Source organism: Eufriesea mexicana, unplaced genomic scaffold (genome assembly GCF_001483705.2).
Source record: "Eufriesea mexicana isolate 0111107269 unplaced genomic scaffold, ASM148370v2 scaffold889, whole genome shotgun sequence".
Taxonomy (NCBI): Eukaryota; Metazoa; Arthropoda; class Insecta; order Hymenoptera; family Apidae; genus Eufriesea; species Eufriesea mexicana.
The window spans coordinates 97,720-121,697 of record NW_016909014.1 but is presented as its reverse complement, the minus strand read 5'-3'; the positions used below and the strand labels follow the sequence as shown (position 1 = coordinate 121,697).

Genomic DNA, 23,978 nt, shown 5'->3' with positions numbered 1-23,978 from the left:
ATATTAAAATTTTATCAATTTTTGAGAGTTTGAATATCTTACATGAATTTTTACTTCTAAACTTAATAATTAAGCAAATACCTTTTCTTTTTGTTTCCTTGCATAGATTTGAATTTTTTATAAAATTTATTGAAATAAGAACAAATTTTAAATACATTTGCAATACGTTAAATATAAATTAAAAATTTCTCCATAAAAATATTTAAAAAATTTCCTTTAAATGGATATTGATAATAAACTTTTCTAATAGTAATTCTACATTGTGCAAGTAGTTACAATGACTGCATAAAAACGGAATTACACATTAATCAGCGCGAATAAAGAAAAACGAAAAGAACTCGACAAAGGAAATGATGAAATTTAACTAACTTTATACTTCAATGTTTGCCACGAGAAGATTTCTATAAAGCATTTTTAATGTCACGGGTACTAACTTTGCAAGCAGTTACTAAGTCATACTGCGAAAGTTTTGCCCCAACATTCATCAAAATTTCACATCTTTATTCGCACTGACCCCATAGAGACTGAGAGAAACACATAAATCATGGTAACGCGAAGCTAGAATACAGCTGCTTTAGTAACTCGATGTCTGATTTAAATATGTAGTTATCTGATTTTTCCATCAAGAAAACGTTTTATCATATTTAAGCAGGTACGAAGAAAGGACTATTTTAACTATTTTAATAAATTGCACCCAGCAAAAGAAATAAAAAAATAAAAGGTATAATAAAATCAGTTTAAATCTTATTTCATGTACCTGTTATTTTATTGCAGCAACGTCGCGATGAAGTATCATGTTGGTAGGAAAGTTACTAAAGCCTTTGTTTCGAAGAGCTCGATACGTCGTGAAAATATTTATGACTGAACAAATGAAACCTAAAAAAATAAATTTAAAAAATTAAAAAAATCAAGAAAATCAAAAAATAAGATAAGATCAGTTTAATAAATCGTCTTACGTCCTCTACTTGCTATTAAAATCGTTATACCAGTAACGGTTTTCCTGGCGACCGAGTATCATGTTAGTAGGAAAGTCAGTTAAGTCTTTGTTTGGAACAGTTTAATACGCCGGGCAAATATTTATGTGTATCCACAAGCCGAGCGAGGAGACTCTGGCTTAATCTATTAAACACAGCGATTTGTAATAATTTCTGAAATATCGATTTTCGTCGAATACGTTCTGTATCGTGTTTAACTAATTCTTTGCGATCGTAACGTACACTTAGCAATAACGAAAAACAAAGGTTATGTCGACACTGGTGGTTAATAACACTGGTATAAGAATCACGGTTAAACATTTCTTAATCTTTGTCCTTTTCTTTGTATTCATAATAAGAATGTTTTAAACCATTAAATGTACCCATATAATCTTCTCACGATTACAGGAAAATTCCTCAAATTCGATTAGAAGCATTCAGTTACATTGATGCAAATAAATAATTGAAATTAATTACACAAATATTATAGAACGAAATATTGCTATTTGTTCACACTGAACAACGCAGTTCAATATATACGTATTTCACATTATTATCAAAAATTGCACGCGAAATACCTGAATCGTAATGTAAAATTATAAATATGCCATTTTGAACAGATTTAATATATCGTTATTTTCCTTAGACGTAACGAAAGGTTTATGTTACGCGGTATACGTATAATTTTACAACGTAATATGGCTGAACGTGTATAAGGTAAGGAAGATTACAGAACAAAAAAAACTTACCGGTGAAAAACCGTTGCGATCATCTTCGTGCGTAGTTGTCAATTCTACGAATTAGTTTCACATCGCGCAGCCACGAGGGCACAAACGTGCAACACCCGAGGAGAAAAAGCACAATCCTTCGAGTTTTTCTGTATCTTTCAATACGCGGTCATGTTATCGTTACGTTAAACGAAAGAATGGAAGCTTAAAAGGGAAAGTACCAGATTTACGCGGCGTTCGTCTTCAACCGTGCAAAAACGTGTCGTATAACGACTAAGTAACCACGTGTCGATCTTGATGCAGACGGACACCGAATAACACATTCTCGACGGACGCTGCGACGCTCACTGCCGCGGCAGTGACTAGTAGCGACGCTTTATGGGTTACGGCCTTCCCCCAACCTCAACGAACTAACCTCCCCACTACCGTTCTCGCCCCTCTTATTGCCATAGTACGGGATCCAGCTTCAGGTTTAAACACAGAACTCTATACGAGAATATTACGCAAATGACGCACAATTTTTTGGAAAATTATAGGCAGAATCTTTCTCGAACGATGAAAATGTTGTAATATTTGCTCTTTTTCGTTAATCTCTACGCGTATTGGGTAATTTAACATGGGACAAAATATAGAAATTTAATAAATTGTAATTAAAATATTTTATTTCTACGAAATTTAGCAACCTTTATTAATATTTCGTTATGAGTACGTTCTATATACAAAAATACATACATATGTCACTATTTATGCCCCGACGGGAAACTTTATTCTGGTACAATTGTCGACGGCTTTAACGTAATATTTATTTTTAGTGGTTATGTGGATTAATTTGATTACGAAAGTTTATTTGGCTTTACGGACTACTGAGGAAATTTGCGAAGAATTAATGCATTTTACAGATTGAATTATTCGTTATCCCTTTTATTCAAATTATGAAATAGAATTATTTATACTAACTACCGTTATTGGAGAGAACTGATTTATTTCTGATGAAATGAAATACCGATACCTCCATTTAACCCGATAATTCTTAAAATTGAATCCAGATTGCTGAACTTCAACTTTTCCTCTACGCCTAAGAACTTTCTCGAACTCGAAGAAACCTTCTAGAACTTTTCTAACATTGAGTTTTAAGCCAACGTTTTTCGTACAAAACACGTTCAATTTATTATTATCAAAAAAACTATTTGTTTCAGTACGTAGTTATTATTAAAAAATCTTCGAATATGAGTCATACATGTTAGAACAAGCAATATTTATTTTCATTCTGTATAAGCGAAGGTTATACACGAAAATATAAAGTCAAAGTGTCCTATCCTTCAGGAATGGTTTGATGGACAAAAGAAAGTGTTTTTGTAATAGATTGTCGAACTTGTTTAAAGATTCTAGCATATCGAAGTTTCTCTTCGTTTTTTATTAAAGTTATATATACATAGAATGGTTTTGTAATAAATTTTAGTTTCGTGCATAAAAATCTATAACTTGTACCTATCTTAATAGATGTTATTTAACGGGCAATTACAAATATTAGCGAACATTAAACGTATTATATTATATGTGTCAAAGTAAAAGAAGAAATTCAAACGAATTATTTTATCGCGATGAAACTTAACCCTCCCTATACTATGCCGGGGTCATTTTTGACCCGCATGGAAAATCACTGGAATAGAATAACATATATTGTAACACGAACCGCTTGTGCGAACTGAAAAGAGACGATAGCGATAATACGCGAACGTTATGTGGCTAACACGTGCCAACCACGGTGCCGAAGTGACAAAGCCTGCAGCCAAAGGCAATCAGTTTCTAGGAACGCTCTGAGGAAGGAAGACGTATTCAATTGTTTATTTCAAGGTTTATTTCATATTTTTGTATTTTTATTATTGATTTAGTATTTTAGCATTGTATTTTAGTATTTAGTATTTAATGAATTATACTACTTTTGTTTTCAGTGTTCAGCATTTTATGCTATTTTTGTATATTTTATTTATTTTATTTTGTTTAGTTTAATACTATTTCAATATTTGACTACTTTTATTATTAATTTGCCGCTTTTGTTATTATTTTCTTCTTTTTATTAGTTTTTTCTGTTGTTTCTATTTGTCGACGCAATGTCTTCATTGTCAAAGATAATAATACACAAATGTATAATAAATATAATTTTATTATTGATGTGATTATTATTTGTTCCCATACGTTCTTAGCACATGTTCCTATACGAGTCGGTTGTCACTGTGTTGGTACAATATGGTGAGGCTTCGGGCTCGAGCGATGGACCCTCTGTTAGTCAGTATCGGTGAGCTGCTGAGCCGGGTAACCCTAAATATTTATATTTATAGAATATTCGTATGGGTCAGAAGTGACCCCGGCACGGGACTGTGAATTTCAGTAGCTGGAGGATTAATTTAGTTTTCAGATATCCATTCATATCAGTATTGCGATTTAATTTACTTTCTTTTTCATAGTCTCTCGAATAATTGTGAAATTATTTATTAGAGAATATTTAAACTCTGTATAGATTGCAAGAATTGTTTGGATACACTGCCGTATTCACATTTTGAAGTGTTCATTACTAATCGAATTTGCATTACCTAGGTTTTATAATGACGAATAATTTTGAACGAAAACTTATTTCCATATTGTAAAATTTTAAATAGGTGTATCTGTTATTTATTACATGTTATAAATGTATTTGTTATTTATACTATCTGTAAATTTATAATAATTGCTGATTATTATAAATACTTGCTATATATTATAAATGTATTCATTTTTAATTTGCGATTACTTTATTTTCAATAAAATTGAAGTACAAGCAGTAAACGAATTAAAGAGACTGACAAATTTAATTAAATTGTGATAATTGGGAATTAGTTGCTCGTATTTTGAGAATATTTGAAGGTAACTTCGATGAGAGAATTTTATGTTGATACTTTTACCCGGCTTTGTTTCGCAGGTCATCAACGGAATATACGTAAACACGAAGAAATATGATCGAATTTACAAATACCGCAACAGGATCGACGGTAAACGCTTTGCAATTTACGAGTATAAAATAATAGAAGCATTCAACGTTAAAATTACCGACTATACATATATCTAAATAAAGTATACATAAATAATAGTAGTCGAAATTATATGGTGAAAATAGAGAGATATAAATTTTATTTAGATAAAAGTTAACATTAATTTCGTTGAAACCAATTCTAAAACTAATTTATAGTTGCAATATTAATAAAAATATTTGTTCTATATTAGATGAACATAAGGATACACATGATGTAACCTAATATGTAAAAATTAGAGTTGAGAAATTAATTCCGCACTGAAAAATAACGAACTAAGCTCATTTCAAATTCATCCCGTAAATTAATTTAAAAATTCTATGTAACATAATTGACAGAAAAAGGTATATCTCTGATCGAGTTGAAATAATAATAATAATGATAATAATCATGCTAATTATTCGTATCGTTTTCACTTTCTCTTTAACAGTCTTAGATATCGTATATTTAAAAAATTACTGTCACTGAAGTAATCAATCAAATATGAATATATTTTTATATTCACAGAAATACTTTGTGTTGTAATTATTAATATACAATGTAACTTTCGTTATGTCAATATGCATTGTGTATACGCTGAATTATTCGAATGGTATGTTTTTTATTACATTGATATAAAATTGAAATTATGTACTTAAACATTTCGTGCATAGTTGTATTAAGGTAAAATCAAGAGGTACATGAAAAACGGTAAATGTCCTGTCAATCGTCGAAATACCGCTTCGGCGGTAGTATTATTCCCATTAACGACGGTGGTGTAACATCGTATGAGTAAATTGGTCAATTTTGTACTTTCACGATGATACATATATTATACACAATAAAAAATACACAATAATGTAAAAGTGTCCTTATATGTCGTATGTAGGTGGGGCCCCCATGTGTGCGCATGGGGTGTTCATGTGTTCGCATATGTAATGTACCATTAGATACAATTAAATCTCTCTCTTCCTGTCGCTCGCTCGCTCCCTCTTTTCACCCGCCGTTCTTCCCCCTCTTTACCCCTCCTTCAACCTCTCTCGACACCTTTTGCGACGTCTGCTCACTCGCTCGAAGGTCACTCTCAGTATATACATCTCCGCGTTCACTCTTTAGCTGCTTCATTCTATCCTCATCACTTTCGCTCTCACCCATGACAATCACCGAATACCATACATTTAAGATTTTTCACTTACGTATTAAAAACATACGTATTAATACTCGTGTGATCGCTCAAACTCACGCAATCACTCTCGCACCTTATAATACTAAATCCACACGTCGATGTAACATCACGCTTTATCTGGAGTATGGTGTCAGAAATATGGTAGTTTTCCTGCGGAATTGGTCTCGTGAAAATCACGTCACTTTGTTGATGCGCGATTTGTCCTCGCGAAAATCATATTCTCTATCCGATGCGCGATTAGCTGCCTGTGGCGATTAGAATTCCGCTGACTTATGTTTCACCACCCCGTAAAGACCGTACAACTTAGCTTTACTTTTAAAAGTTCACGATCGATCATATGACCGTTGGATGAAAATGAGAAAATGAAAAATATTTTGAAAACGGAATAATATAAATTTCCGGTAGAGGACAAATCATGTAGGCAAGTGACGATAAGATTAAAGGCGATAAGATTACATGTGAATTTTTAAGTAAATAGTTTATATAATTGTCATATAAGCCACGAAAGCATTTGGTGTTACTAAAGAAAATGTGCGTATCCTGTAGTTAATAATTGTATTCAACAAAGGTAGGGCTATTCAGATATGCCCATTGATTGATACACAAACAATAATATAAGTTCTTTCACTATCTTATATAAGGTAGTTATTCCGTTATGTTTAATCCATAATAAATGAACCAATAGAATCGAATGTTGCATTCATGGATGATACAGTGCACAGAAGAGAGACACATGGAGAATTCAGACCGAAATCGGGAGGAATTATTCATGAAAACTATAACAGGTATTAGTCGGAATAGGTTTGATTTCAATTTGAACTTATTGGGGGAGGGGGGGAGGATCTTCAAATGTTACCATCCCCCCACCAGGAAGAGGTCGAGATTATGTGGGATTTTTACTCACTAAAACTTCCACGGGCGCCGTCAACTCCCAACGAACCGGGAAGGTCCTTGTGTAAACATTAATTGTAGAAGATACCATTATTTGTAGAGTAAGAGACAATTCCATTCAAGGAAAAAGTAATAAAACGGATGGTATTATCAGAAATAGTTAAACTATTCGACCTTCTGGATTAATTGATACTGTTGTAGCGACCGTCGTTCTCAATCTCGCCACTAGATGGATTCCAACTCCGAGGGCTTTCTCGCTAGTCCTCGGAGAACCTCCGGTTCACATATATACAACTTTCCGTTCTATCAAAAATGTCCCGGCCGTCCAGGGCCTGCTAGGGTAGCCTTTATCTCAACAAGTCTTTCACTAGCAGACCCGGGAGGGGCCACACCCGATCCCCCCTCTCCTTTCCTTTACCGTCCTTCTATCTACACCCCACCAACAAGGAAAAAAAAAACGTCTCCTTGATCTTTAAATTTCAGATTGTAACCACAGTCTGTGATTCTTGAAACAGATATCAAATTTGCATTTAAGTTTGGGACATGTAACAGATTCTTTAGTCTCACCCTTCTTTCAATATCCTTTTTGTTTTGTTTCAACCTCATTATAATATTGTATATTTTATATTATATATATTATACACATATACACTTACTGACCAAAAATTAAGAAACATCGCAATCGTTTGGGAATTTGGGTATATTCTCTATCTTCTGCGATACATAGTTTGCAATTAAAAATGGCATAATAAAACATCATTCCATACATTAGTAAACAATAACTTTTTTTCGAATACACTTGTGTTAGGACCACGATTAAATTGAATCGAAGAAATAAGACAAAATCTACGCGACATAAGTCTAGAAACATACAAAGTACTCACGATAAGTTGAGGTCATAATGTAAAAAAACATATTCCCAAACACAGTTCCCTTTCTGACATCGCTGAGTCTAGTTCATATTGTAGTTTGTGTTGTGTTTAATATGACAAAAACGCAATATTTAACGGACGCTGAGAAACTAAAAATAATTAAAACATTTAAGAAGGACAAGGAAAAAACTGACATAGCAAAAGTGTTTAGTACGAATCGTTGCATAGTCACTAAGATTATAAAACGATTTGACGGATATGAAACTGTTAAAGCAGCACCACGAACTGGCAGACTGCGAAAAACAACTGAAAATTTAGATCGTCGAATTGCAACGCTCTCGAAGTCGAATTCATTTTACATTGCTCCTGAAATTAAAAATAAACTGGGTTTGGAAAACATTCATAGCAGGACAGTTAGTTGTTTGGATGAAAATAATCTTTTTTTACGCGAAGCATGCAAGAAACTACTCGTGTCGAAGAAAAATAAAGCAGCTCTGTTGGAGTTTGTTAAAAAAAACACCTTAATTTGACTAATACCGAATGCTCAAAAATGCTATGGAGCACTGAGAGTAAGTTCAATCTGTTTGGAAATGACTCTAATAATAATGTGCGACGTCCTACTGGACGACAATTTGATGTTAAATATCTAAAACCGACAGTTAAACCTGGTTGCGGTAATGTAATGGTGTGGGGTTGTCTCTCGCATAACGGCCCTGGTCCATTAATACAAGTAAAAGAAACAATGGATAGATTTGTGTATTGTAACGTATTACAAAATCATATGCTGCGATTTGCCAATGAACAAATTGTCAGGGTGGTCATTTCAATGCGATAACGACCCCAAATATTCTTCTAATTTAGTCAAGATGTTTCTTGCAGAACAGAATCTTAATGTAATCAAGTGGCCAAGTCGATCTCGGGACTTGAACCCAATTCAACATCTCTGGGATTGCAAAGTCATTCTTTTACCAACAAAACGGATTTAATGGAAAAAGTCACGATAATATGATTAGAAATACCAGCTGAGGCTGGTGTTTGATTAATTGAATTAACCATGCAGATGCCATGCAGTCCTCAAATCTAAGGGTTATCCAACATCTTATTTTGACTGTTATGAAAATTACAGATATCTGTATATCGTTGTTTTTATTTAAAGTATTATATGAATTAAACAAAATATATTTCTTAACTTATGTCACTTACCTTTTGTCTTATTTCCTCGATTCAATTTAATTGCACAAATATGTTCGAAAAACTTATTGTTTTTTGATGTATGGGATATTATTTTATTATACTATTTTTAGTTTCAACCTGTGTCTTAGAAGATAGAGAATATACCGAAATTCCCAAATGATTACGTTGTTTCTTCACTTTTGTCAGTAAATGTATATATTGATGTAAAGTAAATGACGTCTGTAAGAAAGAATGAGTGGATTGAGTATGCGTGTAATGAATGAAGTATAATACAGACTGTGTATATTTATGTGATATATGAAAGGAAGGAGAACAAATGAGAGAATAGTTTGATAGGTCAGTTGCAATTCAGAATTTATTGAAAGCAAACGTGAGTACGAGTAACGTAAGGAAGTGTAAACAGAGTTAGATACATTTCATCTATAAGTTTTATCCTGAGATATAATATGGTTTAATAAATATATAATATTTTCATTTAAACATCATTTAAATACATAAAGTTCAATAAACGTTTTCAAAATGCACAACTTTGAAGATATTTTTACTTTGAAGCTTTTATAGTTTATAAAAGAAGGCTAGTTAGTTCGATTAGTAATCGAAGGCAATATACAATAAAATTTAGACTTCTTTTCAAGATAAGAATTTTTAAACAATTAAAAACGTACTACATTCGAATTACATCTTATCCTTTGATATTATCGCAATTATCATTCTTGAAATGTGAAATAGTCATGACGAGGTAAGCGTTCCTCTATCTGGAAACTCCCTTAAATGACCGATCATGTTTGCCTATTAATTCAGATACCGAAGGGTCTAGTGTAATACAATAATTATAGCAATGTACCAGGCTCGAAGATGTATAGGTAACATTACAAGCAGATTTAAAGACATATACGGAAGTGCTGACACTTGATAATATTTAATATTTGTATTATTATTTCTGTTGATATATAATTAACTTTCTGTATTTTCATAATTAGCAAGTGTAAATTAATACATCTATAATTGCATATGAATTTTCATAATTTACGAAAACGATGTACACGTATCTTCATGATAATTTCGAAATACGGTTTCATTTCGAAATTCAAAAATTGGAAGAATCCGTACAAAACGGCACGTAATGAATACTTTACGGTTTCGTGATACGATATTTTCCATGCTAGTAGTTGAATTTCTTGCCTCGGGTATATGTACGTATGAAATTTGTAAAAATTGAAATTTTGAATTAATTTTTAATTCGTGTCGTATCAGCACTTTCCACGAAAGTTGTTTATCTATGTGAAACTTGCTAATCAAAAACTTTTCTCACAAAAGTTCCATGATATTTTTCACGATTGTCTTAAATAAAGTATTGATTAAACATGATTAATAAAGATAATAAAAATTAATAAAAAATATTAAATAAACAAATATAATAGTTCCATTTCAATATTTTAAGTATTACTACATTACTAATATCGAATAGGAAACTTTATAATTGTAATTCGTGATATTTTAGAAAATATTATGTGATATTAATGTAGGATATTTTTAATCAGTTATCGATTGTTTTAATAATCATATTTCTTTTAATTACGATAAAAGTAGTTCTTTTACTAATTTTTGATATCTAACTCGATTTCTTGTAGTAGCTCTTTGTTTCATATAGTTATCATATAATATGGAGGATATCTGTGTTTATAGTTAATATTTTATCAAGTTTGTATACATTTGCAGGCCTGTTTCGACATTTTCATCGAATTTTACCATCGTTTATAACTGCAAAGTCGTATCACAAATACTAGAATATTATTTTGAACGAATTCAATAATACATACGAATTGTTAATCCGAGCATAAGCCGAAATTAAAACTACAATACGAGTTGGAAATAGTAGTATTTTGTATATTACTAATATCGAAAAATAATATTCTAATAATAGAGAGAACAAGAAAATACATCGAGATAGTATATGTAAATGTAAAAGATTTTAACGGATGCTCGCATTCAGTAATAATAAATATACACACACGACTGTTCAAAAGTTTGGAATCATTTTTAATGCTTACCATTGATGGGAAGGAAAAGAAATACAGATTGGTATCATCATTGCTTTTTATTTTTAATAATTAAGTAGGCGGTTTTCCCATCGTATTGTTACATTTAGTCTTCATATTTCTATATTTCATATTTCTATATATGTAGGAATGGTGAGCGTGGTCGGTCTTATGTGCAGTAAAAGATGGCTTGCGGAATATTCCGCGCTCGAACGACGGCTCGCGGAATATTCCGCGCTTGGTGATAGTAGACAGTCGCGGGCTCGCGGAATATTCCGCGCTTGGATGCAAATGGGATATATAAGAATGCATAGACGTGAAACGAACAGTTCCAAGGAGAGTTCTGTGAGAGATAGTCAGTGTAAAAGGTCATAGCGTCTATAATAAGTCTTAAATCAGTTCACAATAAATCATACTTTTATTATCTACCACCGTCCTCTTGCTGCCTCCTAAACAATTCCTACATATATATATTGTCTTTTAAATTATTTTAGTACACAGAGAAGGTATATCTATCTTTGACTGCTATCGTATAAACTATTTATACACACCTTATATCCTAGATTGATTTTTGAATATAATTAAACTTATCTTTCAACAACTGTGATAAAAGAGACAGGTTTAAAAAATTAAAACAGAATTAAACAATTCGAAGTTCCTCGTCATCGAATAAGTGATTCCAAACTTTTGAACGATTGTATACATACGTATTAACATTTAAATGATGAATTTCGTTATTCTTGATGTTCGTCTTATTTCGAGACATAAAATTTCCCTGACCCAATTTGTACCATGAATTTCGGGAAACTCAACATTGACATACAAAGTAACTGAAAATTAATTTCAAGAATCTTCTCTCTACCCCTCCCTTCATCGCACATTATGTACACAGCTATTGCGCAGAAATAGTTATATAGTTATACGTAGTAGTAGTAGTAGTAGTAGTATTTATTTCCCTAAATTCATACACATAAGAGTTTTTGGATTTATACAGCAATTCTTAATCGAAGCATTGCACATGTATCGCTTAAAGCAATTCTGGATACAAATAAGTAAATATATTACAGAGTCATAAACTGACAGTCGAAAGGTCAAGTAACCAAAGCAACAATGCTGGATACAGAATTTTTAGAAAAAAATAAAAATACGGTTATTTAAGTCTGGTATGATTAGTGTTAACTCGAATTTAGAATATCCAGTCTTCTATATGCTATCTCTTCAATTAGAAAATTATACACTACGTGACATAAAATCTCAGAAATCAATCTTTCGACACCTTGTTTCATTCATTTATATACAGTGACACACGAAAATATTCGGATACCAGGGTATGTCCGAATTAATCAGATCGTATCGCAGATACTAATAAATGGATCGTGTTCACTACTTCTTCTAGCGATAGTGACGATGTTACCACAGTATTCTTCAGTATTGAGCTTGACACACGTTGAAAATGGGTCGTAAAGGAAAAGTACATCGTTTCATTTACGTCAATTAATAATTTTTCATCGTGGGAAAGCAAAGTCTTACCGTGACATTAGTTCTTTACTTAGAATCAGTAAAAGTACGGTCGCTGACATTGTTAGGAGGTTCGAGGATGAAGATCGTATCGACTTTATTCCTCAAACTGGTCGACTAGCCGCTCTAACTGCGAGAGAAAAAAGAGGAATGGTTCGAAAAATTAAAGCAAATCCTCGATTAAGTGCTCCGAATTTGGCAGCAGAACATTATGAAGAGGCAGGAACACCAGTTCATCCTGAAACAATTCGGAGAACTCTTAGGCAACACGGGTACAACGGCCGTGTCTGTAGAAAAAAGCCTTTTATTAACGAGGCCAACAAGAAAAAGCGTGTATTCTTCGCACGAGAGTTTATTTTAAAGGAGGAATCATGGTGGGACAACGTTACATTTACTGATGAAAGCAAATTTAACATCCACAATTCAGATGGAAGAAGAATGGTGTTGCGGAAAGCGAATGAAGAGTTCCACCATCGAAACACGAGAGGTACCGTAAAACACGGCGTAGGCAGCGTGATGGTTTGGGGCTGCATTTCGTTCAAAGGCGTTGGCAATTTAGTTTTTATTGACACCATCATGGACAAAAACTGTTACTTGCAGCTACTGAAAAGTAATTTATTAAATAGTGCAGAAAAAATGGGAATTCGCAACAATTTTAAGTTTTATCAGGATAACAACCCCAAACATAAAGCACGCATTGTGCAAGAATTCTTGCTTTATCGTTGCCCGAAAGTTCTTCATCTTCCACCACAATCGTCGGATCTCAATCCGATTAAAAATTTATGGGATAACTTAGATCGCAGAATATGAAAAACACCAATTAACTCAAAAGACGAATTAAAACAAAGGTTGCTGGAAGAGTGGACTGCTATCAGTACGAACTATTTGCAAAAATCATTTATAATATACCCAACAGATTGAGGCACGTATTGAAACAAAAAGGCTATGCGACAAAATATTAAAAAATGCGTTTATGTAAATAAATTAGGGTTATATAACGTTATATATGCCAAGTGTCCGAATATTTTTGTGACGTGAAAATGGGGAATCATTTTGTTTATAATTTATTATAATAAATGCATAGAAATTTATTGCATAAAACACATGTTTCTGTTAACTTGTATAAATGTCTTATCACTAGGAAAAATAGTGAACACGATCCATTTAATAGTATCTGCGATACGATATGATTAATTCAGTCATACCCTGGTGTCCGAATATTTTCGTGAATCACTGTACGTCTGAGAGGTTTATATCGTCTCAAATGAGGCTAAACACAAGGCGACGAAAATTGCAGCCCTAGAAAGCGTCTGTATGTCAAATTTTCGACGATCATACCTCTTATAAGTCGAAATCTCTGTAACTTGGAAATTTTAGCTTTCCCCTTAAGGTTCGGGTTATCACGGTTCCACTGCATTGCATTTCTCCGAAGTTCAAGGCACAATGTGTGCTGGTATGCATACACACGCAAACGTCTTCGCTACAGTAACAAAGCGAAATCGGTATATTAAATATCATTGGACGAGATAAGTCGAAAAAGTGACGATGACATTCGCAATCAGCGATTTGTCTCGTTGAAAAAAGTATACCCATGCTATCTCAAAGCAAGCCTATCTCGTTTATGTTTGGAATATACAACTTCCCGGAACTTTACGTAGTCACTACATTGCATCTATTAAAAATAACTAAATTATGTACATATGTATCCCAGAGTGTTCCAGTAATGGTAGTACAACCGGCAAGGGGGTAATTCTACATAAAACAAACAATTCGGAAATAAAAAATAAAATTTTTTCATTCGAAGCTTCGTCATCGAGAAAATCGACTGAATACTCACAGAATACACTTAACTTCGGCTTACAAGAAATTTTATTTACAACTTATAAAAGAAAATAAAAAGGAGTTTGAGAAATAAAACTATTAATTATGAGATATGGGTCTCGAAATTTCAGGCCTTCAGCATAAGAATTTTTGGACGTCGCCATTACGCCACAGCCGTACTTAACGTCTTAGGCACGATGCGCCACTATAGTAGCACAGAGTACACTTAACTTTGACTTACAAGAAATTTTAGTTATAATTTATTTAAAATTATTTGTTTTCATGGGCAGAAGATGAATACAAAGTAAAAAATAGATTGAAAAAAAAAAACGATTAATTATGGTGGAATACGGGTTTCGAATATCGAGTCTTCAAGCGTAGGAATCTTCGGACGTCGCTAACCTCTGGCACTACGTTGAAACTTGGAAAAAACCGTGCGCCCGAATGGTTGCGGAAGGAGCCGAACGGCGGAGCCCGAGTGTCGGAATTTGAAAGGCGATCTTACGACAGAGTGCGAGATAGCGGCGAGCCCATTCGAGATATTCATACTTGGTTCTTTCGGTACAACTGCCGCCAATTGGCGGCGGCCATGAAACGTTCGCTGGGTACTACCGTCGCCTATTGGTGGCATCCGCGAAACGTCACCGATGACTGTCGCGAACTGAATGAAAAATTTAGTGTCAATCACGCTCGAAATTTCTATGAATACCGCAAAACACGTTTTCACGGCTTCCAGTGCAACCACTCTTGTGGAAAACTTCCTCGTACCACGAATGTATAACCGCGGCCAGCTCCTCCGTACCGAAAGGGTTAAGACCACGAGTCAAACTCGAGATATTCATGTTTAGCCTGAAATGTTCTTGTGGAAAACTTCCTCGTACCACGAATGTATAACCGCGGCCAGCTCCTCCGTACCGAAAGGATTAAGACCATGAGTCAAACTCGAGATATTCATGTTTGGCCTGAAATACCGATAACGAGAGAGACTCGTGATATTCATGTTTGGCCCGAAATATTAATCACGAGTCAGACTCGTGATATTCACGTTTGGCATGAAATTATACAACGAGCCTGACTCGTGATATTCAACTTTGGCCTAAAATTTTCATCACGAGTCAGACTCGCAAAAATTGTGCAAGGGGTTAAGCCACAATACTACTTTACCTTTTAGGCACGATGCGCTACTATAGTCGCTTTCGCGGATCATGACTCTACTTAAGGTGTATTCAGGCATCAGCGACGTTCAACTGACAACAAGCCCGTATCACCGCGCATGTATCAGCACCTACTCATAATGGCAGTTAAAAGGATTTTCACAATAAAAGTAAAACTTGTTAAGAATATAATGAATCGATGTAGATGAGATGCTCACAAAAGGGATGAAACGTGACCTGTGGCATATGAAGAATATTCAGCAACTGGTAATGGAAAAAATCAGCTCGCGGATTTTTCCGCGCTCGGTGATAAGCGACCGTCGTGGCTCGCGGAATATTCCGCGCTCGGTGATAGACGACTGGTCGTGGCTCGCGGAATATTCCGCGCGTGGATACAATTGAGTTAAATGATCGTTTTCATGTTTTGTTTCACACTACTTTCGTCTTCACAACGTTTTATAACAAGTTAAAAATATCCAGACAGAATATATAGCCTTCGTTTTTGATACGCCAGTGTCAAGTATGAATTGTTGCTTTTTATTTAAATAAATATACCATTTGCTCTTAATATACCAGATGCTCTTTTTAACATGGCGATTCGTATCCTTATAATTTTTTAGACCAGCATTGCCCGTCACAACTTGCAGTGCTGTATCATTTACGCGTAATTCGCGTTGATCTCTGCCCTAAAGAGAAATGCCCCGTGCAAAATTCAGCCGTACATAAGAGGTTAATAATTATTTGAAATAAATCTGTAATTAAGGCAATAATAAAGCTCTGATCATAAATATCTCAAAAATTATCGAGTTGTTGCCCTTATAACGATACATTTTTTTTAACTGGATTACTATGTTACTAATTACTGCAAAGTTTAAATTAAGTCAATGACTCAAAGGACTTGCACTCTCCTTGTTAGATGGATGGATCATTGGTATAACAGCGTACTCGGTGGATATTTAAAGTCGATTTTCTCGATAACGAAGCTTCGAATTAAAAAATTTTATTCGTTATTTTCGGTTTGTTTTTCCATGTAAAATCACCCACCTTCCAGTTTTACTACCGTTCCTGGGATATTCTGTACAGTGTCGATGAGGTATTGTACGTTCGAGGAAAGAAGGCACAGCGTGTTTACATTCTCACGATTGATTAACCCATTAACTGCCAAATTCCTTTTTTTGAAATTTTTGGCCGGATAAGTTATGTATATGCACAAAAGATTGTGTAACAGTATAATTATATTCAAATTATGTTTTGTTTTGAAAATATTTGATATTTTTGAAAAACTCCCAAAATGGGTATCGTTATAAAATGATCAATAAAATCATTTCAATAAAAAACAAAAGGCTGAGTAAGTAACAAATCTTGACTATCACCTCTAAATTACATATTTATGTACGGTATTTTATTATAGTATAAAAACCAAACCAAAAATATAATGCTTCAAATATGACAATTCTGTTTCGTTCAACTTACACATGAATTTCAAATTTGTTCGCTTGTTGTAAAGAAACGAAGCACAGAATACACACTTTATGCTACATACGATATTGACTGATATATATAAGATAAAATTAAACTGTCAGGCGTACCATATATATTTTTGGCGCCGAGTGGTGTACGTACAATTCCAAAATCCCCAAATGGGGATCGTGACAGCTAATGGGTTAAGTCCGCTGATTCTTCCTTGATCACAGAAAATGGTGACCGATGATCTTCGTCACCATCTTCGGACAATAGCGATCGATGCCTATGATAATGGGAGTGTCAGTGCTAATCAGCTTCCTTCTTTTCTCGAACGCACTATACATCCACATGTAAATATATGCGTGACATCTATAGATCTACTTACCTCGTTTGTACATATATTTGTACGTATAGACAGTATCGTAAGGAGAGCGTTTAGAACAATAACGACCGCTGCAGCATATGGAGTTCAAAAGTAGTATTCATAAAATTTCAAAAGTAAGTATTTATACAATAAAAAATTCCCAATACCAAATTACAATAGCATCACTTCAAAATGTGCGTATCCTAATTGATTTTCCAAAAAACTAATTTTGCATCAAGAGATGCAAGTCCTGCTGATAATTCTATTAAAATTTCACACGACACTACTACTCTGCGTTGTTGAAAAGAAGTCATCTCGTTCGGTTGCGGGGTAACAGGGGTATTCCACTAGTACCGCCTATACTCTCGTCAGTTAACGAGACTAACTACTGTGAGTTAACTTACAATGAATTGGAAGCACTACTACGCCAGGAAATAAACGAAATGACACCATATGATTGGAAAGGAAGTCGTTCGCTTGAGACAGCGAGGGTCGGTTCGTTCGCTCCTCCAAGACGCTGAAGGCCACGCTTTCGATTCTCGATCGCAAACACGTTCGAATATTATCGAAGATTCGTATCAAATTCATCTTGATCCACGATTTTCGAAACGATGAATATTCAGTGATTGATGTGTAAGGCAGTACCGCATAGGACGCCGAGTACTTAACTCCACGTTCACATTCCGCGAAGTGACATCTGTGTGCGTTTCACCTCAAACAGTGTTTTCTATTAAAAACATTTATAGATCAAATACACAACGTGTGCTGTTTTAATTTTAATCCGCTACGAGACTAGTCTCGTGTGCGGATTACCAACCCAAAGTGGCCTCATCCCCACAAATGGAAACAGATGACAATAATGACACTTATTCACAAGTACTCCCTTCAGCATGGCAAAAGAGCCTTTCTCAAGTTAGTAATAACTTCAAGAGTAAAAGAAGTCCTGAGCAACTTGTAAGAAACGTTAAACAAAAAACCAATAGCATGGATCCTATAACTACAACAAACAGATTTTCTATACTAGAAGAGATGAAAGACAGTGAAGTGACTATGGAGACAACTCCAGTAAAAGTACCCCCTCCACCACCTATTTTTTTGGATCATGTTATCGACATACAAACCATGATGAACATGCTATCGACTGAAGTTAACGAGGATGCATATAGTCTAAAGGTCAGTAATGATAAAGTAAAAATAATTCCTAACACACCTGAAGCGTACAGGAACATAGTAAAAATTCTAAAAGATAAGAATGCAAAATTTCATACATTCCAGTTCAAACAAGAGAGAGCTTTCAGGATTGTTTTGAAACATATCCATCACTCTGTGGATACAAAAGAGTTGAAAGAAGAGTTATTAAGACTTGAACATGAAGTAACGAACATAACAAATATCCAACATAAGAAAACGCACCAGCCACTTTCATTGTTTTTCATTGACCTCAAGCAAAAACACAACAATAAGGATATCTTTAATGTTAAAAACTTAATGAATTGCATAGTGGAAATGGAGACCCCATACAAGAAAAGGGAAATAGTCCAGTGCAAGAGATGCCAACAATATGGACACACGCAAAGATACTGTACCCGTGACTTTCGTTGTGTAAAATGCTCAGAACTACACCCTACCATCGAATGCAAGAAACCAGAAAACTCTCCAGTTAAGTGCGCTCTTTGCGCGGGTAATCATCCTGTAAGTTATAGAGGCTGCTCAGTATACAAAGATTTACAAGAAAAAACATTTCCAAAACCAAGGGCCAAAAAATTATCTAACGATCCACCTGCGTACCCCCTTGGTACAACATCAAACAACGACTACCATTCTAACTACCAGTACACATATGCACAAGCTGCAAAGCATAATACTAGGGTACAACCCACTGAAGACAATACTATGCAACAAAACTTCAACTTTATCCATACACTTGAAAAATCATTCACCAAGTTAGAACAAATACTTGTGAAGCAAAATAAACAAATCATCAATATGCTATTCAACTTGATAACTATAGTAACAAAAATAGTAGCAAAATCATGAACAATAAGCCTTTACGCATTGCTCTATGGAATATAAACGGACTCACGCGACGTAAAAATGAGCTAGAATCTTTTCTTATCAGCCAAGACGTACACGTAATACTAATTACGGAAACTCACTTCACTGTTAAAAATTATTTAAAGATTAAAGGTTACGAGACATACACTACACATCACCCAAACGGAAAAGCACATGGTGGAACTGCCATATTAATAAAATCTAATATAAGCCACTTTGAGCACCCAGCTTACAATCATGAACATCTACAGGCAACTAGCATAGTGTTACAAATCCTCCATAGCCCTATAACCCTATCAGCTGTATACTGCCCTCCCAAGCACAGTATATCAAAAGACGACTTCGAGACATTCTTCTCAACACTGGGCAACAAATTTATAGCAGGTGGTGACTTCAACGCTAAAAATACATCCTGGAGATCAAGAATTATAAATCCAAGAGGCAGATCACTCTTCAAATGCATGCAGGTATGTAAACTAGAACACGCGAGTACTGGAGAACCCACTCATTGGCCCACGGATCAAAATAAAATACCAGACTTATTGGATTTCTTTCTCACCAAAGGCATTTCATCTCAATACATTCAAATCCACTCTCTTTTTGATCTCTCATCAGACCATTCTCCAATTATTGCCTCTCTGAATACTACAGTTTTAAAAGAAAGCACACCTTCTATCTGCTACCAGTATACAAAGTGGACTCTCTTCCGTGAACTTCTTGAAACCAAAACTACATCAAACCAGACTCTAAAATCGGAAATGGTCATAGAGGATGCAATAGAATACCTTACTTACCACATTATCGAAGCAGCCAGATCTGCAACTCCTAAAATCCACTTTCATTCTCCCAAGGACACTTATCCGGATCACATATCCAATTTGATTTGCGAAAAACGGAAATTGAGAAGAACATGGCAGAACCATAGAACGCCTGACAACAAGAGATTATTAAATAGAGCAACCAGAAAGAAATAGAGTGATCTCAATCGCTTATTATCCCTATTCAAGAACGAATGCTTCAACCGTTTCATGAGCAGCCTGTCTCCCTCTAAAGCTACCGATTACTCACTCTGGAGAGCAAGCAAAAGAATCTCAAAGCCACAAAAGAGAATCCCTTTTATCAAGAACTCACAAGGTAATTGGGCCAAAAGTCCCCAGGAGAAAGCAGAAGCTTTTGGCTCATATTTTGCCCAAGTTTTCAAACCTTTCACTTCAAGCTCTCAGGAATTCGCAGCTGAACTAGAAAAATATCTACAGGCACCTTACCAATTGTCTCCTCCTATCGCACCGTTCACTCATCGGGAGGTTCAACTAACGATAGCCACCATAAACCCTAAAAAAGCTCCGGGTCACGACCGAATAACCGGCAAGATGGTCAAGGAACTTCCGAAGAAATGCATTTCGTTATTGACGTCAACCTTTAATGCAATACTACGTCTGGGTCACTTTCCCACCCAGTGGAAAGTTTCCCATGTTATCGTAGTGAACAAACCTGGAAAACCAGAACATGAAATAGCATCATTTCGTCCCATTAGTCTTTTACCAATTCTTTCAAAATTATGTGAAAAATTATTTCTTAATCGTCTCGAACCGATATTGACAGACTTAGATATTATTCCCGAACACCAATTCGGATTTAGAAGATACCATGCAGCTATACAACAAGTCTATAGACTGGTGGACTACATAAGGTTAAACTTAGAGAAAAAAAGATACTGTTCCGCAGTCTTCCTGGACATCAAGCAAGCCTTTGACAAAGTTTGGCACGTTGGCCTCCGCTATAAATTAAAAAACTACTCCCACATTCATACTATACGATTCTATAATCGTACCTAGCCGATAGGAAATATAAAATGAAATTCCAGGATGTAATCACTCCAGCCTATAAAATCCACTCAGGTGTGCACAAGGGAAGCGTTCTAGGACCGATACTATATCTCATCTACACTTCAGATACACCAACCACTCCAAATGTCACAACAGCCACGTTTTCAGATGACACGTCAGTCATGGACTCACACAATGATCCCCTGGAAGCAACCAAAGTTCTTCAAGAGCATCTGGACAATTTATCATACTGGTTTAAAAATTGGAACATGTTAGTAAACGAAAAGAAACCTAAACATATGACCTTCACCCTACGCAAGCAAACATGTCCTCCAGTTAAGATGAACAACATTGTAATACCCCAAAGCGACTCGGCTAAATATCTTGGAAAGATCCTGGACAGAAGAATGACATGGAAAAGACGTAGATGAACAACATTGTAATACCCCAAAGCGACTCGGCTAAATATCTTGGAAAGATCCTGGACAGTAGAATGACATGGAAAAGACGCATCCAAACCAAATGTAAGCAGCTGAGCCTTAAAATGAAAAAACTGTATTGACTGATCGGTAATCGCTCTAAACTAAAGATGGAAAACAAGCTACTATTATACAAGATCATCCTCAAGCCTGTCTGGACTTATGGTATACAGCTACGGGGCACGGCCGGCAATTCCAATATCAAGATCATACAGAGATTCCAATCTAAAATGCTACGTAACATATGTAACGCCCCATGGTACGTTACAAACGACGTAATACATCGAGACTTGGCTATACCTTTAGTAAAATGCGAAATTACCCAATTTAGCAAACGCCACATAAGTCAGTTAACGTGGCACAAAAATCAATTAGCTAGAAAGTTGTCAAATCCAAATGAATCTCCATTTAGACTAAAAAGATTCGCTCCCCTGAACCTGGTACGTCGATTCTCCTAATAACTCTAACTCCATCATTGTACTACACATGCTGCAAGTAATCAACCGATGCAACGATCTACGTATTTGCTTTTCATGTCACCCATAAAGCTATCATTTTTACTTATAATTCCCATTTGAGGAATTGATTGTAAAACTCGTGAAGTCATAAAAAAAAAAAAAAAAAAAAAAAAAAAAAAAAAAAAAAAAAAAAAAAAAAAAAAAAATATAAAAGCACGTCGATGCGACTTTGTCGCTGACTGACAATGTTTTCATTTCAAAAGAGTGCCACATCATTTGGCCTGCACACTGGCATAACGCGGTCTTCGATATATGGTCCATTTATATTATTTGTTCGAACACGAATCTTGTTAACCCTATTCGGCACAGCGTATCGTAACCGGCGATAGCGGGGTCTCGCCTGACTCACGCAACGTTTCGCTGGGACGCGTACATATAAGAGCTCCATTTCATTTCCATTGATTTATTTATTTTTTGATTATTGCTGATATTGTCATGATAAAAAGTGGTAAGGAATTAAAAATTATTTATTTTTTTTATTCATAATAAATGTTCTTCGAAAATCCTCAATTTATAACATCCGCAATTTGCTATCAAGGACTCTTGACAAAATTTACTACACCATACTAGGAAAAATCTCTGGAAAATGCCTGCTAAAAAATAGCTTGGCTAAAATAAAATACATAAATTATGCTAGCCATTTGCACGACAGAAAACTTTCTTTTTGTGCGTACGACTAGACGCTAAGAAATAAAGAAAATGAAATAGTAAACAATACTGACATCCTACTAATAATATAATATAATACAATAGTAGAATAAAAGAACTGATAATAGTATAATGCAATATTTATAAGATAGTGAAAGAGTGCTCTAAAGAATTCTCGTTTATTCGCTATGGTTGTGTAATGCAGCTCAAGAGTCCACACTTGTTCCTTGCACCCCAGTCAAAATATAAACTCCACTTTCTTTCTATATCCCTAGTATATCAAATCTTAATTTCAATAGACAGTTAGTTCTTGGCAGATGTTAAACTCGAACCGACTTGCTGTATTTCTATACATTGTTATAAACTCCGTTCTTTTTTATTGTATTTTCACGTGCCGAAAAATCGTGACAACTGCGTCTTCATCCCCAACTCGCATGTGAAATGCTTCAGCATTAGCCGCCGATTCGATTTTGTTTTTCTTAGTCGCTCAGCGTGAGTCGCATATACACGTGCTTAAACTTCAAAGGGTAACCGCGCACCCTGCTATCGCTATGTAAGGGGTAAGTCTGGAAGTACCGCTTTGGCGGCGAAGTCGGCCTCGCAAGAAAGGAAATCATTCTAGGAACTCATTCGCTTTTCGCGCGCAACTGATAATCCAGTATAAATATCTGCTCGATCCACTGTCGCACCGTTCCGAAAACTCGTCAATGGCACCGACAATTTGACGATCAGCTTTCATACCGTTCCAACACTCGCCACACGCGCCGACAATCGCTCGGTCCACTCGCCAAGGCCACCATACTTCGTCCTACCCTAGCTTTTGAACACTCTGGACTTTTGGAACGTTCCGGAACAAAAGCCGGGATAGTATCAAGCTAACTCTCGCAGAGGACAACACGATTTCCTCAAGGAGCCGTTCGTCGTTAATCGTCGTCAACCGAAAATGACCTAGTGACGATATACAAATCGTTTACGGCACGAGCCGATTAAAAGCGATTCATGCCGCGTCGTACTGTGGGCCACTGATGCGCCAAAAACTGGCAAAATGTCGTTCTAGAAAAATTTGGTTTTGACAAATATTAATTAGGGTTATGGAACATGATATAGTACCATTTTTTTAAACATTTGTCTATTTTTAACATTACTACGCGATTTTAAAAAAGTCAAGTTCAAAATTAGGCGAAACTACCATTCTCTCTTATA

General features: G+C 35.1%; 1 protein-coding gene and 1 long non-coding RNA gene across 2 annotated transcripts in view; one reads left to right on the top strand and one right to left on the bottom strand.

The window, feature by feature from the left end:
* The window catches only part of LOC108547052 (uncharacterized), a 78,843-nt gene extending 76,805 nt beyond the window's left edge, over positions 1-2,038 (bottom strand). The window contains exons 1-2 of the long non-coding RNA XR_001890170.1: positions 1,724-2,038; positions 758-876 (exon numbers count right to left, since the gene is read on the bottom strand). This is a non-coding gene — a long non-coding RNA (uncharacterized LOC108547052). The remainder of the gene's footprint in view (positions 1-757; positions 877-1,723) is intronic.
* A 5,770-nt stretch (positions 2,039-7,808) lies between these two features.
* LOC108547051 (uncharacterized) lies at positions 7,809-8,225 on the top strand. The gene has a single exon (XM_017899398.1). The coding sequence runs from the start codon at positions 7,809-7,811 to the stop codon at positions 8,223-8,225; it is 417 nt and encodes a 138-aa protein (XP_017754887.1).
* Positions 8,226-23,978: the final 15,753 nt, after the last annotated feature.

What these genes read in the sequence shown, in the direction of transcription:
- LOC108547051 (XM_017899398.1), top strand. Translation starts at nt 7,809, where the DNA reads ATGACAAAAACGCAATATTTAACGGACGCTGAGAAACTAAAAATAATT.